This window comes from Colobus angolensis, unplaced genomic scaffold (assembly GCF_000951035.1).
Source record: "Colobus angolensis palliatus isolate OR3802 unplaced genomic scaffold, Cang.pa_1.0 Scaffold388, whole genome shotgun sequence".
Lineage (NCBI taxonomy): Eukaryota > Metazoa > Chordata > Mammalia > Primates > Cercopithecidae > Colobus > Colobus angolensis.
In genome coordinates, this window is record NW_012117243.1 from 1,960,245 (window position 1) to 1,976,706 (window position 16,462).

A 16,462-nucleotide genomic window follows, 5' to 3' on the forward strand; every position below is an offset into this window, starting at 1 on the left:
ACTTATTTGTGGCCAGGTATGGTGACTCACGCCTATAATCCTAGAACTTTTGGAGGCTAAGGCAGGCGGATCACCTGAGGTCCGGAGTTTGAGACAAGCCTGACCAACATGGCGAAACCCCGTCTCTACTAAAAATACAAAAAACTAGCTGGGCGACGTGGCAGGCGCCTGTAGTCCCAGCTACTCTGGAGGCTGAGGCAGGAGAATGGCATGAACCCGGGAGTCGGAGCTTGCAGAGAGCTGAGATCCGGCCACTGCACTCCGGCCTGGGCGGCAGAGCGAGACTCCGTCTCAAAAAAAAAAAAGAAGTGAATTATCCTGGATTTAGGATAGTTGTGAAAATCATGCCCAGCCCTGTTTCTTTATCATGATTGGCTTCCAGAAGTGTGTCATGAGAATGAGTTACTGAATAGAAAACACTTTGTAAATAAAAGATTTATAGAGAACAGGACAGAAGAGAAAGAGGGGATGCCCTCCATTCCCTTGTATTCCTTGTCCTTCATCTGACTGGTGTTTGTACTAGTCAGAGTTCCAGAAGGAAACGGATGGCACCCTCCAGTGTGGGGATTCAGGAGTGGAGTAGGTGTAAGTAATTTGCATGAGCTGGTGCAGTTACCTGGGGCCAAGCAATAGCTGGACAAGGCAGCAGTTGTTGGAACCCAGAGAGAGCAGCGGTATGGAGAGGACCACCCAGCAGGAGCTGGAACCTCTTGAAGTCAACATAGCACACCTGTGCTTACTGCAGAGCGGAAGCTAGGAGAATAAATGCCCTTTCCTTTTTCTCCTGCTCTCTGGTTTCCTATTGGCTAAACCCAAGCAGAAGGCAGAGTATAACAAAGCTGTGGAAATCCCTATTGGTCAGCCTCCTGGGGGTAGCCAGCAAGATGAGATGGTGGAGAAAGGATCCCTGGGTGTGTTTCTGGCAACAGGAAAATATCTTAGGGTTGATTGTTTGATTGTTTTTTCTTTTCTTTTAATTTCTCCTAATTCACTTATCAGTCACATGTTCGGCCCCTACTCGGAGTCTACATTAGTGTGATATCCAGTGTGTGGACAGTGCCCAGGGACTTGGTGACTAGATCCAAAGAAGTGCCAAATGTTGACTGCTCTTGCCCAAAGTGATTTCAATTAAACACATGCCAGTGTGCTTATACTTCATGTGATACTTTCTCTCTTTTTATGGGGGTAGGGTAGTTATAAGTATATGCAGGTGACCAGGAGAAAAAAGGTCCTGTTGCCTGATATTAACCTCACAAATCAGGATTTCTTCTGTTTTTATTGTGAATTAATGGTTGTTTACACTTAGGCCCTCAGAGCAAGCTTTTAGCAGTGGGATCGTGATAATAAAGAAGCAATCTGTGGGAGAGTAAAGATACTAGTTTCTGCAAATCATTGGTTGATAATGAGAAACAATTTTGTAGCTTCATTTCTACTAGAGAGATGGTAGGTTTCAGCCACTTTATGCTTTTGTCCACTATTCATGGTTGGAATTACAAAATACTCATTTTAAACTTTCTGAATTAATCCTGTTAAATTGGGGTGATAGCATTCACATTACAGCTGTTAATTTATATTTCTATGAGTTACAGATCACTTTACTAAAAGTAATAGGAAAATTATTTCAAAGGAATCAGCCACTGCAGGGCTCTATGGCTAGAAATACCTTTCATTGTAACTGTGTGAGGGCTATGTATTTACCAAGACATCTGCAGTCATTTAAGAGGCTTCTATGAAAACTGTAATACTTAATTGAAATTTTGTGATTGTTTATAAAGATAGTAATGAAATCCAACCATCAGAAAAACAAAATGAATTTAGGACAGATGGCATATTACTAGCTTTTATTTTTTTTTCTCCCTCATTCCTTCCCTCCCTCTCTTCCTTCTTTCCTTCCTTTCTCTCTCTCTTCCTTTCCTTCCCTTTCTTTCTTTGTTTTTCTCAACTTTGTAGTGAGGAAATGGCATTAAGGACACTGGTGATAATGGCCATTCTGTGTTTCATTCTGTTATTCCGTCTTTAATATCCAAATTGGCACTTTTATTTTCTTCACATTTTGGGGGTAAGATAAAGATAGTTACTGTTTTGGAGATCTCAAGGAAATTTGAGAAGGAATGAGAAACAGGCCCTGAGAAAGGACACATGAAAATGACCACTTACATTTAGAAAAATGAAGTTTTTAGATTTGGATTCATTGTAGAAGAAATATGCTGTCATTCTGTGAAGTGATCCCATTTTTCTGTCTTGTCTTCTTCCCAGCGACATACATAGCTCTCTTAGGGGTTACCTTCAGGCTTATGGTAACAGAAAAGTAATATTGAAGATGTGAAAAAGGAGATAGCACAGAAGGAAAAAAAGCTAATCACAATAAATTTCTATATAATGTTACTAGTCAAGAATGGGGAGAGGGAAGAAGAACCACCATTGCTTTCCTGAATTAGGTGATTCCTTGGAATAACTCAGTCAACCAGGCCCCTACCAGAAATAAATTCAGGGGATATGTGGTATCTAGAAAAATGATTATTCTTCTTGCCTTACCAGGATACTGTGTTCTTATGCCTCATTTTAAAATTGGAGAAAATGGGCTGGGTGTTGGGAGGCAAGGCTGGTGCACCCCTTGAGACTAGGAGTTCACAGCCAGTCCAGTCAACCTAGTGAGAACCTGTCTCGACAGAAATTTAAAAAAAAAAAAAAAAAAAAAAAGCTGGGCATGGTAGTGCATGCCTGTAGTTCCAGCTACTTGGGAGGCTGAGGTGGGAGGATCAAGAGACTGAGATGGGATTTCTTTATCTCAGGAGTTCAAGGCTGCAGTAAGCTATGATCACACCACTGCGTTCCAGCCTGCGTTACAGAACAAGACCCTGTGTCTAAAAAAAAAAAAAACAAAATAGGGAACGTGTCTAGAAATTTTTAGGTGTTTTTTTTTCTTATCTCTGTCTGAATACCTTTTGTGTGAGTGCACTGTCATTTCCAGATTCAAATCCTGGCTAATCAACCCAGTGTCCTGGAAGCGTTTCAGATATTCTCCAGGGAACAGAGCTTTATCAGGTTTTACCATGTTCAAAAGATGCTGTTGTCATTGTTTCTTGCAAGATACATGGTTACAAATGACTATCAAAATTTGGTGCTGAGTGGTTTCCAAAGAGGTGACAGGTTTGGGTTTTTTTTTGTTGTTGTTGGAGGTCATCTGCCTTTGAAGTATATTCTCTCCCTCTAATTTTGCTGAATGTTCACCATAGGTAGTGTTTGCAATTCTAGAATTGCTCCTCTCAGCAGGCCATCTGGGGATGCTAAATCCAAGGCATGGTATTTGATTTAGTTATCTGAGAGACTGAGATGGCACTGTGGTCTGATGAGCTGCTATTGTTCCTCTTTCAGGGACAGGAGAGAGTGGCAAGAGTACGTTTATCAAGCAGATGAGAATCATCCATGGGTCAGGATACTCTGATGAAGATAAAAGGGGCTTCACCAAGCTGGTGTATCAGAACATCTTCACGGCCATGCAGGCCATGATCAGAGCCATGGACACACTCAAGATCCCGTACAAGTATGAGCACAATAAGGTAGGTGTGACTCTTCATCGGAGCAGTCGGCTGAATGGTCCAGGTGTTCACAATAGTGTGACAACACGAGTAGCCTCTTCACATGTCTGGAGTGCATAGGGGGATTTGGAAATACACATTTTCCATCCCATCATAAATGAGACTTTTAATAGATAATAAGTTTTCGATAAATGTCTTTTTCTTAAACCTCTAGAGTTACACCTATAAAAAACAGATTTGTATTTTTAGTGATATCAATGAAAGGCATATTTGGATGTTCAGCAATAAATATTTTCAGGTTTAAAATTTGAGGAAGCACATTATGTTAAGGAGACAGTTTGTTAAGTATCATAAATTGGCCAAAGTCAGGGATTTCAAAGAGGTGGTGGTGGCCTTGCTTTTTAACAAATTGAAAAAAGAATGAAAACAACTTAAAACCATTCAGTCTGGTTTAATTTTGAATTTTGTGATTTTCTTTCAGTAGTACCACAGGCTTCATTTGATTTCAAAATAGGCCCATCGATCACTTCCAATAACCTTTCCAACACATTTCCCTGCCATTGTGTTAAAGTAACAGAAACTTCTAAAACCACTTGAAAAAGGATTGGGGGAAAAACCCCTCAAAGTTTAGCTTTTTAGAAAATAAGCACACTTCCAGTATCCTCTAGCATTATTTCTTGGTTGAAGTAAAATACCATCTCCCTTCTCCCCCACATGAAAATAAATGCTGTAATTGCTCATCCTCTAAATATTAAAGAGATGTAATACCAAACAAGATTGGTATATCTGAGGGTTGCCCATGTTTGAATTTATGCTGCCGTTGTCCTGCATAAAGCTCGTAGGCAGGACCTGGACCTGCACCCAGGGTGTGACTGTCTGTGCTGAGGCCCCCAGCCCGAGGGAAGGGATATCTATTTGGAATTTGTTAGAAATGTCTTTGTTGTCTTCAAAAGACTTTGTTGCCTTCCTGTTAATCAATACATCCCCCATAGATGCAATCTTGGCTCCTCCGGGATTTTAGGTATGCTGATCGATCCTGTAAGTAAGCCTTGCCTTTTGTTGATAAAACCCTGCATTTATACCTATAATAATTTTAGAACTTTCAATAAGAAATTTTCATTCTCTCAGCACTTTTGATAAATCTACTGTGAAGGATGTTTCCATTTACCAAGATCAGTAGGCAATAGCAAGAAGTTGGGATGTCCAGTGGGACTCATAGATTTAACTCACAAAATGAACCCACAGCTAAAATAAGGCAATTCTGTATACCTTTGCCTCTGTTACCATCCAAAGGCTTCTATAATAAAATACCAAATCATCTTAAAATCAGGCATTTGTTTTTCGTAGATGGTTCCTTGAAATTAACACTGGTTTCTTACCTAATTGATACTTTCATACCTGGTTTTCCAGTGGCAACAGGAAACTTTCCACAAATAACAAAGAGAACTACCACAAATAATTCCTCCTGCTTTTATTTTCAAGAGTGAAAAAGAACTGGGCAAGTTTTTGAGCCCAGGAACATGGTAATTGAGCCAGAGTAAGCTGCATGGATATATCTAAGTAGTCTGAATTTGAGAGAATCAGGTTTCTCCGTGCCCCAAGAAATCTCAGTGGTTTCTGAAATCGTTAGCATGCTTGTTTCCTTGTAGTTGTCATCGTGTTGATTTTGTTTGTTGTTTATTTTTTTTAATACCAGCGAGTTTTCCAGTTTACAGTCAGTTGGTAATATAATGATCTGATGAATTCTGCCTGACTTACCATATGTGTGCTATTGTTTTTTGTATATACACACCATACTGCCAGTTTACACACTAAAATATAATCTCCCTGAATTTTATCCCCCAAAATCTTATTTCTTAGATGTTCGAGAAGAATCCTTCAGGACCTTGCTCTGTTGGTAGATTTTCATATGAAGATCATTTATTATACAATCATGTAGATGTTAAAGATGGGGTGGAATTTATGCCTTATTCACGTAACACATTGAAGAATATTTAACACTGTGTGTTATTTGAACTTTTCATGTCAAATTTTTTTTTTTTTTGGAGATGGAGTCTCACTCTGTCATCAGGCTGGAGTGCAGTGGCGCGATCTCAGCTCACTGCAACCTCCGCCTCTCAGGTTCTAGTGATTCGATTCTTCTGCCTCAGCCTCCCAAGTAGCTGGGACTACAGACACGCACCACCACACCCGGCTAATTTTTGTATTTTTAGTAGAAACTGGGTTTCACCATGTTGACCAGGATGGTCTTGATCTCTTGACCTCGTGATCTGCCTGCCTCGGCTTCCTAAAGTGTTGGGATTGCAGGCATGAGCCACCGCGCCCGGCCTCATGTCAGTTCCAATTGAGTAGACGTTACTGTGTTGAATACTACTCAGTTATAAATTGACATCATAAAAAGTTACAATATATGAGTTTTCCTTGGATACCATAATTATCCTCAGAAATCCTCCTACATATCATGACTTTAGTGTGTGATGACCTCCCAATTTCCCATGTTTAACCTCCTTTCATTCATAACACAAATGACTTTCACGTTTGTTTCTTTTTCTCTAGATCATATACATGTTCTAAAGCATCACTCTCCCCTTGCTTCATCCATTAACTTTCGGAACTCTGCCCACTCCTTGCCTTTGTTTATGCTTGTTAAGGACATCATGTCTACTCCTTCCTGTTCAGCACAGCGACCTCTTCTTCCTAGAGTTCTCTAATCACCTGCCAACCCCTCAGAGTGCTAAGTAATCCTACCCTTCTTTAGCATATCCATAGTGAAGTATTTGTAATTGCCTAGCTTGTATTGATTACGGTGACTTGGGTGTTGATGTTATTTTCATCACTAGATTCTGAGCTCCTTGAAAGTCAGTCTTCATCCGTTCTATCTTTGCATTCTTCATTGTCCCTGGCATTATATCTTGTACATAGTAGGTGCTCAAAAAACACTTCTTTTTGAATAGGTAACTTATTTGTGGCCAGGTATGGTGACTCACGCCTATAATCCTAGAACTTTTGGAGGCTAAGGCAGGCGGATCACCTGAGGTCCGGAGTTTGAGACCAACCTGGCTAACACGGTAACTCCGTCTCTACTAAAAGTACAAAAATTAGCCAGGCGTTTTGGCACATGCCTGTAATCCCAGCTGCTTGGGAGGCTGAGGCAGGAGAATTGCTTGAACCCTGGAGGCAGAGGTTGCAGTGAGCTGAGATCATGCCACTACACTGCAGCCTGGGCAACAGAGCAAGACTCCATCTCAAAAAAAAAAAATTATTTGTGAGCTTAACAATTGAGAGTCTCCTCGTCTGCCCCACCGTTGTCAAATGATTATTCAAATCAACAAATAACTCTTGACATCTCTATGCGTAAGGGAATAAAAGCTATATACTGTCAGGGATGCAGAAAATTCCATCAGGGCTGGACAGAAATTTACAATCCAGAAAGGGAGAAGGGCAGATCTGAGGGAGGGGCACATTGGGGAGAAGGAATGGCTATAGTAAATGATCAGAAAGGATTAGCATGCAATGTAGATATCTGCCAATTTAGCTTGAGTGGAATTCTTATAGAGGAGGACTAGAAAATGGTTTAGGATGTTTCATGAACGATTCTGCATCTAGGCTAAATTTGGATTTTATTTTCTGTGTTTATTATCTTAATAATAATATTTTATGTTTTGGTTAGAATTTTCTGTAGAAATTTCTGGTTACAAAGGCATATTATAATTTATAAATAGTCTAAGGAATTTGGTATATATTTGATTAACAGTTACATGGAGGTGTCACATTCTGATTTATATTATTGTGACACTAAAGATATAAAATAAATAACTATTTTGGAAATTTGGCTTTAAAACAACCATTTGATTTTTTAGTAAAGCTTCTCTGCACCCACCATCACGCTGGCCATAATCTATAGTAGCATAAATGAAGATACTTTCTAATATTGTCCAGCATAACTTTGTACTTGGCTTTTGAGCCCCTGTATTTTATAAAGCAAAACATGGCCTACACATTATATGAGCTCTTCTGAACTGGGAAAGTGTTCAGTTTTGTTTGCTGTGAAATTGGTTCTGACTTTAGAAATGCCACCCCAGAGTAACTGAGGTTTCATTTGCTCCTGCTTCCTTGTTATTGCTTGAACCGATAGTCCTGCCTGGTTAGCTGGCCGGAGGGTGCTGTGGTCAGGGGGAGTCCAATCACAGTCTCTGGACAAAATGGTGTGACATTTCATGCCCTTTGTCAACAGATTACAGAATTAGTAAGGAGCTTGTAATTGCACATTTTACCAAAAGAAATATGAATTCTTCCCCGAGTGTGTATCGGTTGTCCTGTTCTTGTACTTTTTTTTTTGCCAAACAAGCACTGTTTATAGGTGAGCTGCTTGGACTCAGCCCAGGTGAGAGAAGACATACATCTTAGGACTTCTGAATAGTCTGTGAACTAGGGTTTTTTTATTCCTAAATATTATTTTGCATTTTCCCTGAACACAAATATTGATAACTAGTGATAAAAAGGGATTAAGTATTTGTCACTCAGTCAAATCAAAAGCCATATTTAAGGCTCCACTAGTTGCAGGGCATTTGACTGTGAGATAACGCTGTCATTTCTTAGTTTCCAAAAGAAATAATTTTTATCCCTGTTATTTTATGGCTTCCTTTTTTGTTTTTAAGTTTATTATTTGAAAACTTTTACTTTAGGTTCAGGGGCACATGTGCAGGTTTGTTAAATAGGTAAACTTGTGTCACGGGGTTTTGTTGTACAGAATATTTTGTTACCCAGGTACTAAGTCTAGTACCCAATAGTTATTTTTTCTTTCTTCTTCCCCCCAACCGCCTTCCACCCTCTTTATACCGATGTGCTTTTCTGATGAATGTTTGCTTTGGTGTTGAAATCAGCTCTTAATTAAAAAGGAAAGGACATGAAGTGTCTGTGTTTATGTGGCTAAGGAACTGTCTTGAGTTACAGCTGAGGGAGTGGATCTCAGGGTTTGGAATCCCTCATTTTTTACTGTCTGCACCTGGCAGTTGAGGTTCTTCCTGTGTTGCCTGTTACTAGTTATTTCACATTTGTTTACCTTATTTTCTCAATCAGATTGAAAATTATCTTACAGTAAGCAAGCTTCTTCCTTTGTAATTCTTTATCTCCTCCATAATATGCCAGACATGTTGTAGAAGCTTTTGTTTATTGAGTGAATGTCTCCAGATAGCGGATCATAGTATCCTTTGATAGCTGGCTTATAATCTCTGTGAACTGTGAAATAAGGGTGGTATTGTGGCAATTTGGAAGTATTGATAGGCCATTGCTCCCTTTGCCAGTCCTGGGAAGAGAAAATAATCTGATACGATGTTTCTTCATGTAGTGAATTTTAAGACAGTTGTCCAGGAGAACTCAGCCTCACCTTTGGTGAATGTTGAGTGGACAGTTGCACCTTTTTTTTCGTAAACTAGTTTTTCCTTTTAGACTTGAAAGTCCTGATAACCAGGGCTTATTTAGCACCTCAGCTGCAGCTGTCTCTGACTAAATAGCCAGGCGTTTTGAGGCCTGACCCCTGTGTTTCTCTTTCGCCTAGCATGGAGAGGATATAAGAAGATGTATTGCTACAGTGCCTTTTGTCCTCTCTGAGCAATTCTGAGAAAGAACTTGTCACAGGAAAGTACCTCGTTAAACACATTTGGCACTTTCTGAATTTTCTGTACTTCTTGAATAATCCAATGTCCCAGAAGCCATTTTTCTGAAGAAAAATGTAGCCAAGATTCTGGAGAACTTGCCAACTTATTGTTGCCCTTGATCAAGGAATAAAACATTAGTACTTTGTTCAACATGAGTGAATTTTCTTAGCTTACAAAATGCCAATAGGCTGATTTCATTTTAATATTTCCTGCCTATGTAATAGATACATAATAGAGGCAGAATTAATAAATACATATTCTTATCTACCCCTCTGAAGAGCTATATCAGTTAAGGTTCTCTGCTTGCAAGCAACAGGAACCAACACTGGCTAACTTAAGTAGAAAATGAATTTATCTGAAAATGGACTCACTGGGAGAAAGGAGTAGAAGCTAAAAGATGGGCTGTTAGAAACTAGGGCAGGCTCAGGGAACTCATCTGTGAAATGGATGAATTCTGACCATTTCCAATCTTCGGTCGCCCACCCAAGATTCAGATTTCTGGGAAAAAGTGCCGATTTGGAACAGCCCGGATTCTGTGCTAACTCTTTAGACAGGGGAAGGCTCAACAATATGATTGACAGCCCCTGAGGGAAATCTCGGTACAGTTGGTGGAAGAAGGGGAATGATGGTGGCACAAATTACAAATTTTCCCTGCAAAAATACACAGCTTGAAAAATCAAGGCCGGACGTGGTGGCTCAAGCCTGTAATCCCAGCACTTTGGGAGGCTGAGACAGGCAGATCACGAGGTCAGGAGATCGAGACCATCCTGGCTAACACAGTGAAACCCCATCTCTACTAAAAAATACAAAAAACTAGCCGGGCGTGGTGGCGGGCACCTGTAGTCCCAGCTACTCGGGAGGCTGAGGCAGGAGAATGGCATGAACCCGAGAGGAGGAGCTTGTAGTGAGCTGAGATCCGGCCGCTGCACTCCAGCCTGGGTGACAGAGCAAGACTCTGTCTCAAAAAAAAAAAAAAATCAAATGCCACATGAATTCTCCATAGAAGCAAGCCCTCTGATTTTACTTAGCATTTGCTAAGTCTTTGCTAAAATAAATACTCTGGAGTGGAAAGAAGTAAAGGGGTTAGTGACTTAGTTATATATGAAGTAGCAAGCTGAATTTGACCCTAAGGATTGAATATAATAACCTTGGGATTATCCTATTTCCCCCTTAGCCTCAATTGTTTTAACTCTCTAAGCCTTGAATTTCTCCATCTGTAGAATGGAACAAATAATAATAGGATTATTTCAAGGGTTAAATAAATAATGTGTGTGAAAATGTCTCATAAATGATTTTTGAAAGTTTGGAAGTTATAAAAGGAATTGTCATTGTGTAGAGAATGAATACTACTAACCTTCCATCTTTTTAAAGAATAAAACAAAAAAACAATGTGACCAGAATTAGGAGGTATTTAAGGAAAACCTCAGAGTCACTTCAGAGTGACAGTCATTGAAATGGGATACCAAAAGAGGTACAGAAATCTCCTTTTCTGACTGTGTTCAAAATAGAATATATTTTTAACATGTGAATTTCTTTAAAGCACTTTTGCTAAAATAAAGCTAGGAATGAATGTAGTAGACAACCTCTAAAATTCTTCTCAACACTGTTTTTCTTCATGTTGATTTTCTAGTTCTAAATCTCTAAAAAAGAGAGGAAGCTGTTATTAAAATTATTTTCTTATATTTTGAAACTTCTGCCTTTCTTGAACTTTGTTCCTTCTATAGCACCTATGAAAAATTTTTAAAAAGACAGTAAACAACAGATTTGCTTTGACAGTGGTCTGCAGCCCAATAGAGAATTTTTTCTTTGTATCTAAATCCCATACGTGATTGCGTGATTGCAATGATTACATCTACGTTGATTTTTTTTTTAAGTGTTCGAAAGGTCAATATCAGATTTTTTTTTTTCAGTGTTTAGACATTCAATATCAGATGAAGGTTTTTGTGGGTGACAGTGATTTTAATTGGATTGTTGGCCACAGGGTACCAAAACAGCGTGTGCTTTTTCATAGGGAAACTTTCTACTCCTGCTTCTGTGAATCTTTGAGAGTTTTCTCATCTTTTTTTTTTTTTTTTTTTGGAGATGGAATTTTGCTCTTGTTGCGCAGGCTGGAGTGCAATGGTGCGATCCCTCCCGGCTCACCGCAACCTCCACCTCCTGGGTTCAAGCGATTCTCCTGCCTCAGCCTCCCAAGTAGCTGGGATTACAGGCATGCACCACCATGCCCATCTAATTTTTTGTATTTTTGATAGAGACACGGTTTCTCCATGTTGGTCAGGCTGATCTTGAACTCCCGACCTCAGGTGATCCGCCCGCCTCAGCCTCCCAAAGTGCTGGGATTACAGGGGTGAGCCATTGCGCCTGGCCTCTTGGCTTTTTAATAGTCTAAAGGAATCTATGGACTTTTCATGGCCAATTTGATGAGTCAGCCACCTCTTTTTCTAAGATTGGTTTACTGCTTTCTCCCTTCTCTCCAGGACTCTTGGGAGTTGAATCACCATGGAGTCTCTGGTAACTATATCAACTTTCAAAATCCCTTTCAATAATTTCTTTTCTCTTTTAATATCTTGCAGATACTTCCTAGCCACATTTTCTTCTCCTCACTTTATCTTTGCAGTTCTTTATTCATTTTATACCCATGATGGCCATATAAAAATAGCAGATGAATATGAGATTTTTTTTTTTTTTTTTTTGAGACAGGAGTCTTGCTCTGTCGCCCGAGCTGGAGTGCAGTGGCCGGATCTCAGCTCACTGCAAGCTCCGCCTCCCGGGTTTATGCCATTCTCCTGCCTCAGCCTCCGGAGTAGCTGGGACTACAGGCGCCCGCCACCTCGCCCGGCTAGTTTTTTGTATTTTTAGTAGAGACGGGGTTTCACCGTATTAGCCAAGATGGTCTTGATCTCCTGACCTCGTGATCCGCCCGTCTCAGCCTCCCAAAGTGCTGGGATTACAGGCTTGAGCCACCGTGCCCGGCCGAATATGAGATTTTTAAAATTATTTGTTTTCTTGGCTAAAGTTAATCCGTAATACCAAGGCATGCCATATTGCCTATCTAGGATGTACCTCTAAGTTCATTTTCATCAGAGGAGGACTCTGAAACAAAGGAAGACTTCAGCAGTAGACTGAGACTGGTTTTTAACATTTTTTTGATAATAAAAAGATTTCAGATAAATGCAGAAGAGTTGCACACATCATCAGTATTGAGTCTCATGTGTTTTTCCGTTGTCAATACATGTGTATCCAGATTTTTTGTTCTGGATCAATGTAACCATAACCTCAGAAGACTCTTCATGCTCCCTTCCAGTCAGTACTCCCAAGTTCCGAAGGATGGCCACTATCCTGACTTCTAGTAACATAGATTAGTTTTGTTAGTGTTTGATCCTGGTATGAATGGAGGCATACGAAATATATATTCCTTTGTCTCTGGTTTATTTTACTCAACATTGTGTTTGTGGAATTCACCCACATTGTTAACTTGTAATTCCTTTATTCTCATTGCTATGTAATAGCAATGCTTCACAGAACTTCCTATGGTGATTAAAATGCTTTCTGTCTCTTCTTTCCAGTACAGTAGCCACTAGCTACATGTGACTGTTGAGTTGTGAAATGTGCCTAGTATAACTGAGGAACTGAATTTTTACTTTTATTTAATCTTATTAATTTACATTTAAATTTACATGTGACCAGCAGCTACTGTACTGGACAGTACAGTTGTATGACATTTCATTTTATAAATATACTGTAGTTTGGTATATATATATAATTATATCCTATTATAAATTTGGGCTTTTCTGGCTGATAAAAATACTGCAAATATAAACATTCCTGTAGCTGTCTTTGGTGAACATAAGTATGCATTTCTTTGGAGTATGTATCTAGCATTTGGAATTCCTGAGTCAGAAAGTATGCATATAATCAGTTTCAGTACGTAGATACTGCCAAAGCGTTTTCCAAAGTGATTGTACCAGTTTACATTCCCACAAGCTGTGAGAGTTCTAGTTGCTCCACATCCTTGACAACAACATTTGATATTATTCTTTTTGTTTTAGTTGTTCTCATGGCTGGTATTACTAGTTTTGGTTTGTTTTTGAGACTGGGTGTCAGCTATGTTGCCCAGGCTGGTTGAGAACTCCTGGGCTCAAGCAGTCCTCCCACCACAGCTGGGATTACAGGAGTGTACCACCTCACTCAGTAGTCTTTTTAATTTAGCTATTCTGATGGCTGGATAGTGGTATCACATTGTTGTTTGAATTTGCATTTCTTTGATAACTAAGTGTCCTGAGCACTTTTTTTTATATATATTTACTGACTGTTTGGTTATCTCTTATAAAATACATTAATTTTTTACCCTTTTTCCATTGGCTTGTCTGATTTCTCATCATTGTTTTGTAGGAGTTTCTTTTATATTAAGGATATACATCTTTGTTGAGTAAATGGATTACAAATGTCTATTTTGTAGCTTTTTATTTTCTTAATGGCTCTTTCAGTGAAAGTTCTCAATGGTAAGATTGCCCAGTTTATAATTTTTTCCTCTTCTAATAATTACTTTTTTGTGTCCTTTTAAAGTAATCCTTGCCTACTTAAGGTCATGTAGATAATTTGCTGGATTTTCTTCTAAGTTTTTTATTGTTTTACATTTTACATTCAGATCTAAAATCCATTTCAGGTGGATTATAGAGTGTGGTATGAGGTAAAGGTCAAGTTTTTATGTTTTTTATCTGGATATCTAACCCAATTCATTTATTGAAATGACCAACCTTTACCCATGGCAATACGGTGTCACCTTTGTCACAAATCAAGTGAATGTATATGTATGAGTTTGTTTCTGGACTCTCCATTCTGTTCCATTGATCTATTTTGTATATTTTTGTGCCACTGCTGTATTAATGTGCTGTATTAATGACTAAGCTTTGCAATGTTTTAATATTGGGCAGCAGTAGAAGTCACTCAGCATTGTTTTCCTTCTTTGGGATTGTGCAAGAGCTGAATTTATTCCTGTGTACTTTTAAGGAAGAGCACTTTTTTTAACTGGCAGGTAAATTTCCTAGGGTTAATCCAAATGTATTAATTGTTCTAATGCAACCATCTTCCTTTTTCTTGAGGCCTCAGTTTATTTCCTTATCCAGACTGTGTTAGCTGCATAGCTCAGCAAAAGGACTTTTATTTCTCCTAGTTCGATAATACAGTTTTCTCTCTTAGATCAGTGTCCTTATTTATGAAGGGTGATGGTGGCTTCATTATTATTCAGTGATGTTCTTTCTCACTTTAAGCATTTCCTCTAACAAGAGTTGGAACTGGACACTGAGTGCAATGGAGTTCTACAAATTCCCCTTCCACTAATCACTTTTTGGGCCAGCATGGCTCTGCAGCACCAGATTTTGCATCAGAATCCCTTCAAGTTTCCTATCTTCACCATCTGTAGCATTTAGATTGAAAAGGTTTACCTGGGTTTTCTTTTTTTGTATTTTGTGATCTCAAGCTATTGGAAGTAGACCAATTCGTGTGGTTCAATATGAGTGCTAAAGTTACAATTAGAAGGTAATGAAAACTGATTTTGCCGTTTTATTTGCTATAGTATTTTAATCCTGGTATGTAAAATTGTTATTCATTTGTGCCTAATGCTGATAATGGGAAGCAGCTCACTGTGGTAAAAGTAGGGGCATTAAGCACAGGTGCAACTGTAAACATATGTATCCACATACACACGTGTATACACACACTCATTAATGCCAGCAATGACCTTTGGACTCTACATTGTATATATCTCTAGGAATAAAACTGATGGAAGTACAGCATTATCTGTAAATTGTACACATGCAGTGACTGTCTGCATAATGTTCCCCCAGCTTATGCTTGGTGGCTTATCTGCATTGTTATTCATCTCATCTCAGAGTAACCTAGCTCAGCTTGTCTTCAGTTCATGCACAGCTTCCACATCCACAGCTCAGTTCATCTTTAGCTAATCCACATCGTTTAAAATTGGATGAAAGGAAGAGAATTAATACTTGAGGGCAAAGATTGGGCCTTAATTACTTAAACCTAGTTCAATATTTGACATATGGTTCTACTCTGTTGAGTGAATTAATGAGTGAACATTTGTTGACTGTGATGGGTTTTGTGTACTTTGTGGTATACACACAAGAACACAACCACTGGAGTCACACACAACTTGGTTTGAAACATACTCTACAATAAAACCATTGTGTGGTATTAAGCAAATTAATGTCTCTGAATTCCAGTTTTCTTATTTGTAAAATTGTGGTGATTCTAATGCCTGTTTCACAATGTGTTTTGAGAATTACACAGTCTGGAAAAGTTGAAAGTGTTGTCCATTGTTAAATGGAGATGATGTTCTTTAGTCATTCAACAAATGTTTGCTAAGTACCTCCTACGTTGTAGTCAACAGAAACTGTGATATGGCTGATTTAAAAAAAAAAAAAAAAGCGCTCTAAGGAACATTACTGATCAGTCCAAACACATGAGCGAACTCTGCGTCAGCAGTCTGTCTCTAAACTGCTCGCAGCTGCTTAGGCTAACCTGCGCAGAATGACCAGGAATTGACAGCCACCATATAGAACACATGTGGCATAGTTTAACGCATTTTAGTAGGAAGTTGTGAAGCTGGTCATTTGGCTGTTCTTGGTTAACTCCTGGCAAAGCATCAGATGAATACTTTTCTTGTTCTTTTAAACCAAATAATGTATTGTTTTCCCTTGTTAATTTTAAAACAATGCATCTGTTTTCAACTAGAGAGGCAGAATATATTTGTTGGAGCCAAGGAAAGTGAATGCCTGAATGGAGGTCGAGGGAGGGTGTGAGAAATGCTGGGGCATTTCCTTCTCATTTTTATGCCACTGGAGAAGTCATCTCAGTGATGCACTTAGTTTTTGCTATTGTGAAAAATTGGGGTAGTGCTTACTTAATATTTAGCGAAGCAATAGTTTCCTTCATTTTAATAATATGTATCAAAACCTGAAACTCTTGTTGCTTCTCAGAAATTGTAGTCTTATTCTTTATTATATTGTTTTACCCTAAATTACTTACACCTGCTATGCAATTATGCTTTTACCAACTTTATTTTCCTCATTTTATGTTTCTTAAATTGAATTTGTTAAGAAGGTACCTTGAAGTTATTGCTACCACTTTGTAAGATGTATATGCAGTTTTTTTTTGTTTTTTTTTTTTTAAACTGTCTTGTATTATTCGTTAAAACTGAAGTGTAACAGAGAGGACTGGCTGGCATATATCAAGAAATGTGATATCCGC

At 38.8% G+C, this 16,462-nt stretch overlaps 1 protein-coding gene across 1 annotated transcript in view; it reads left to right on the forward strand.

Moving 5' to 3' along the window:
• Nucleotides 1-16,462, forward strand: part of GNAQ (guanine nucleotide binding protein (G protein), q polypeptide) — a 324,241-nt gene that overhangs the window by 111,594 nt on the left and 196,185 nt on the right. Inside the window, exon 2 of the mRNA XM_011954639.1 lies at nucleotides 3,376-3,560. Coding sequence (XP_011810029.1) covers nucleotides 3,414-3,560 — 147 coding nt within the window. The 5' untranslated portion in view covers nucleotides 3,376-3,413. The remainder of the gene's footprint in view (nucleotides 1-3,375; nucleotides 3,561-16,462) is intronic.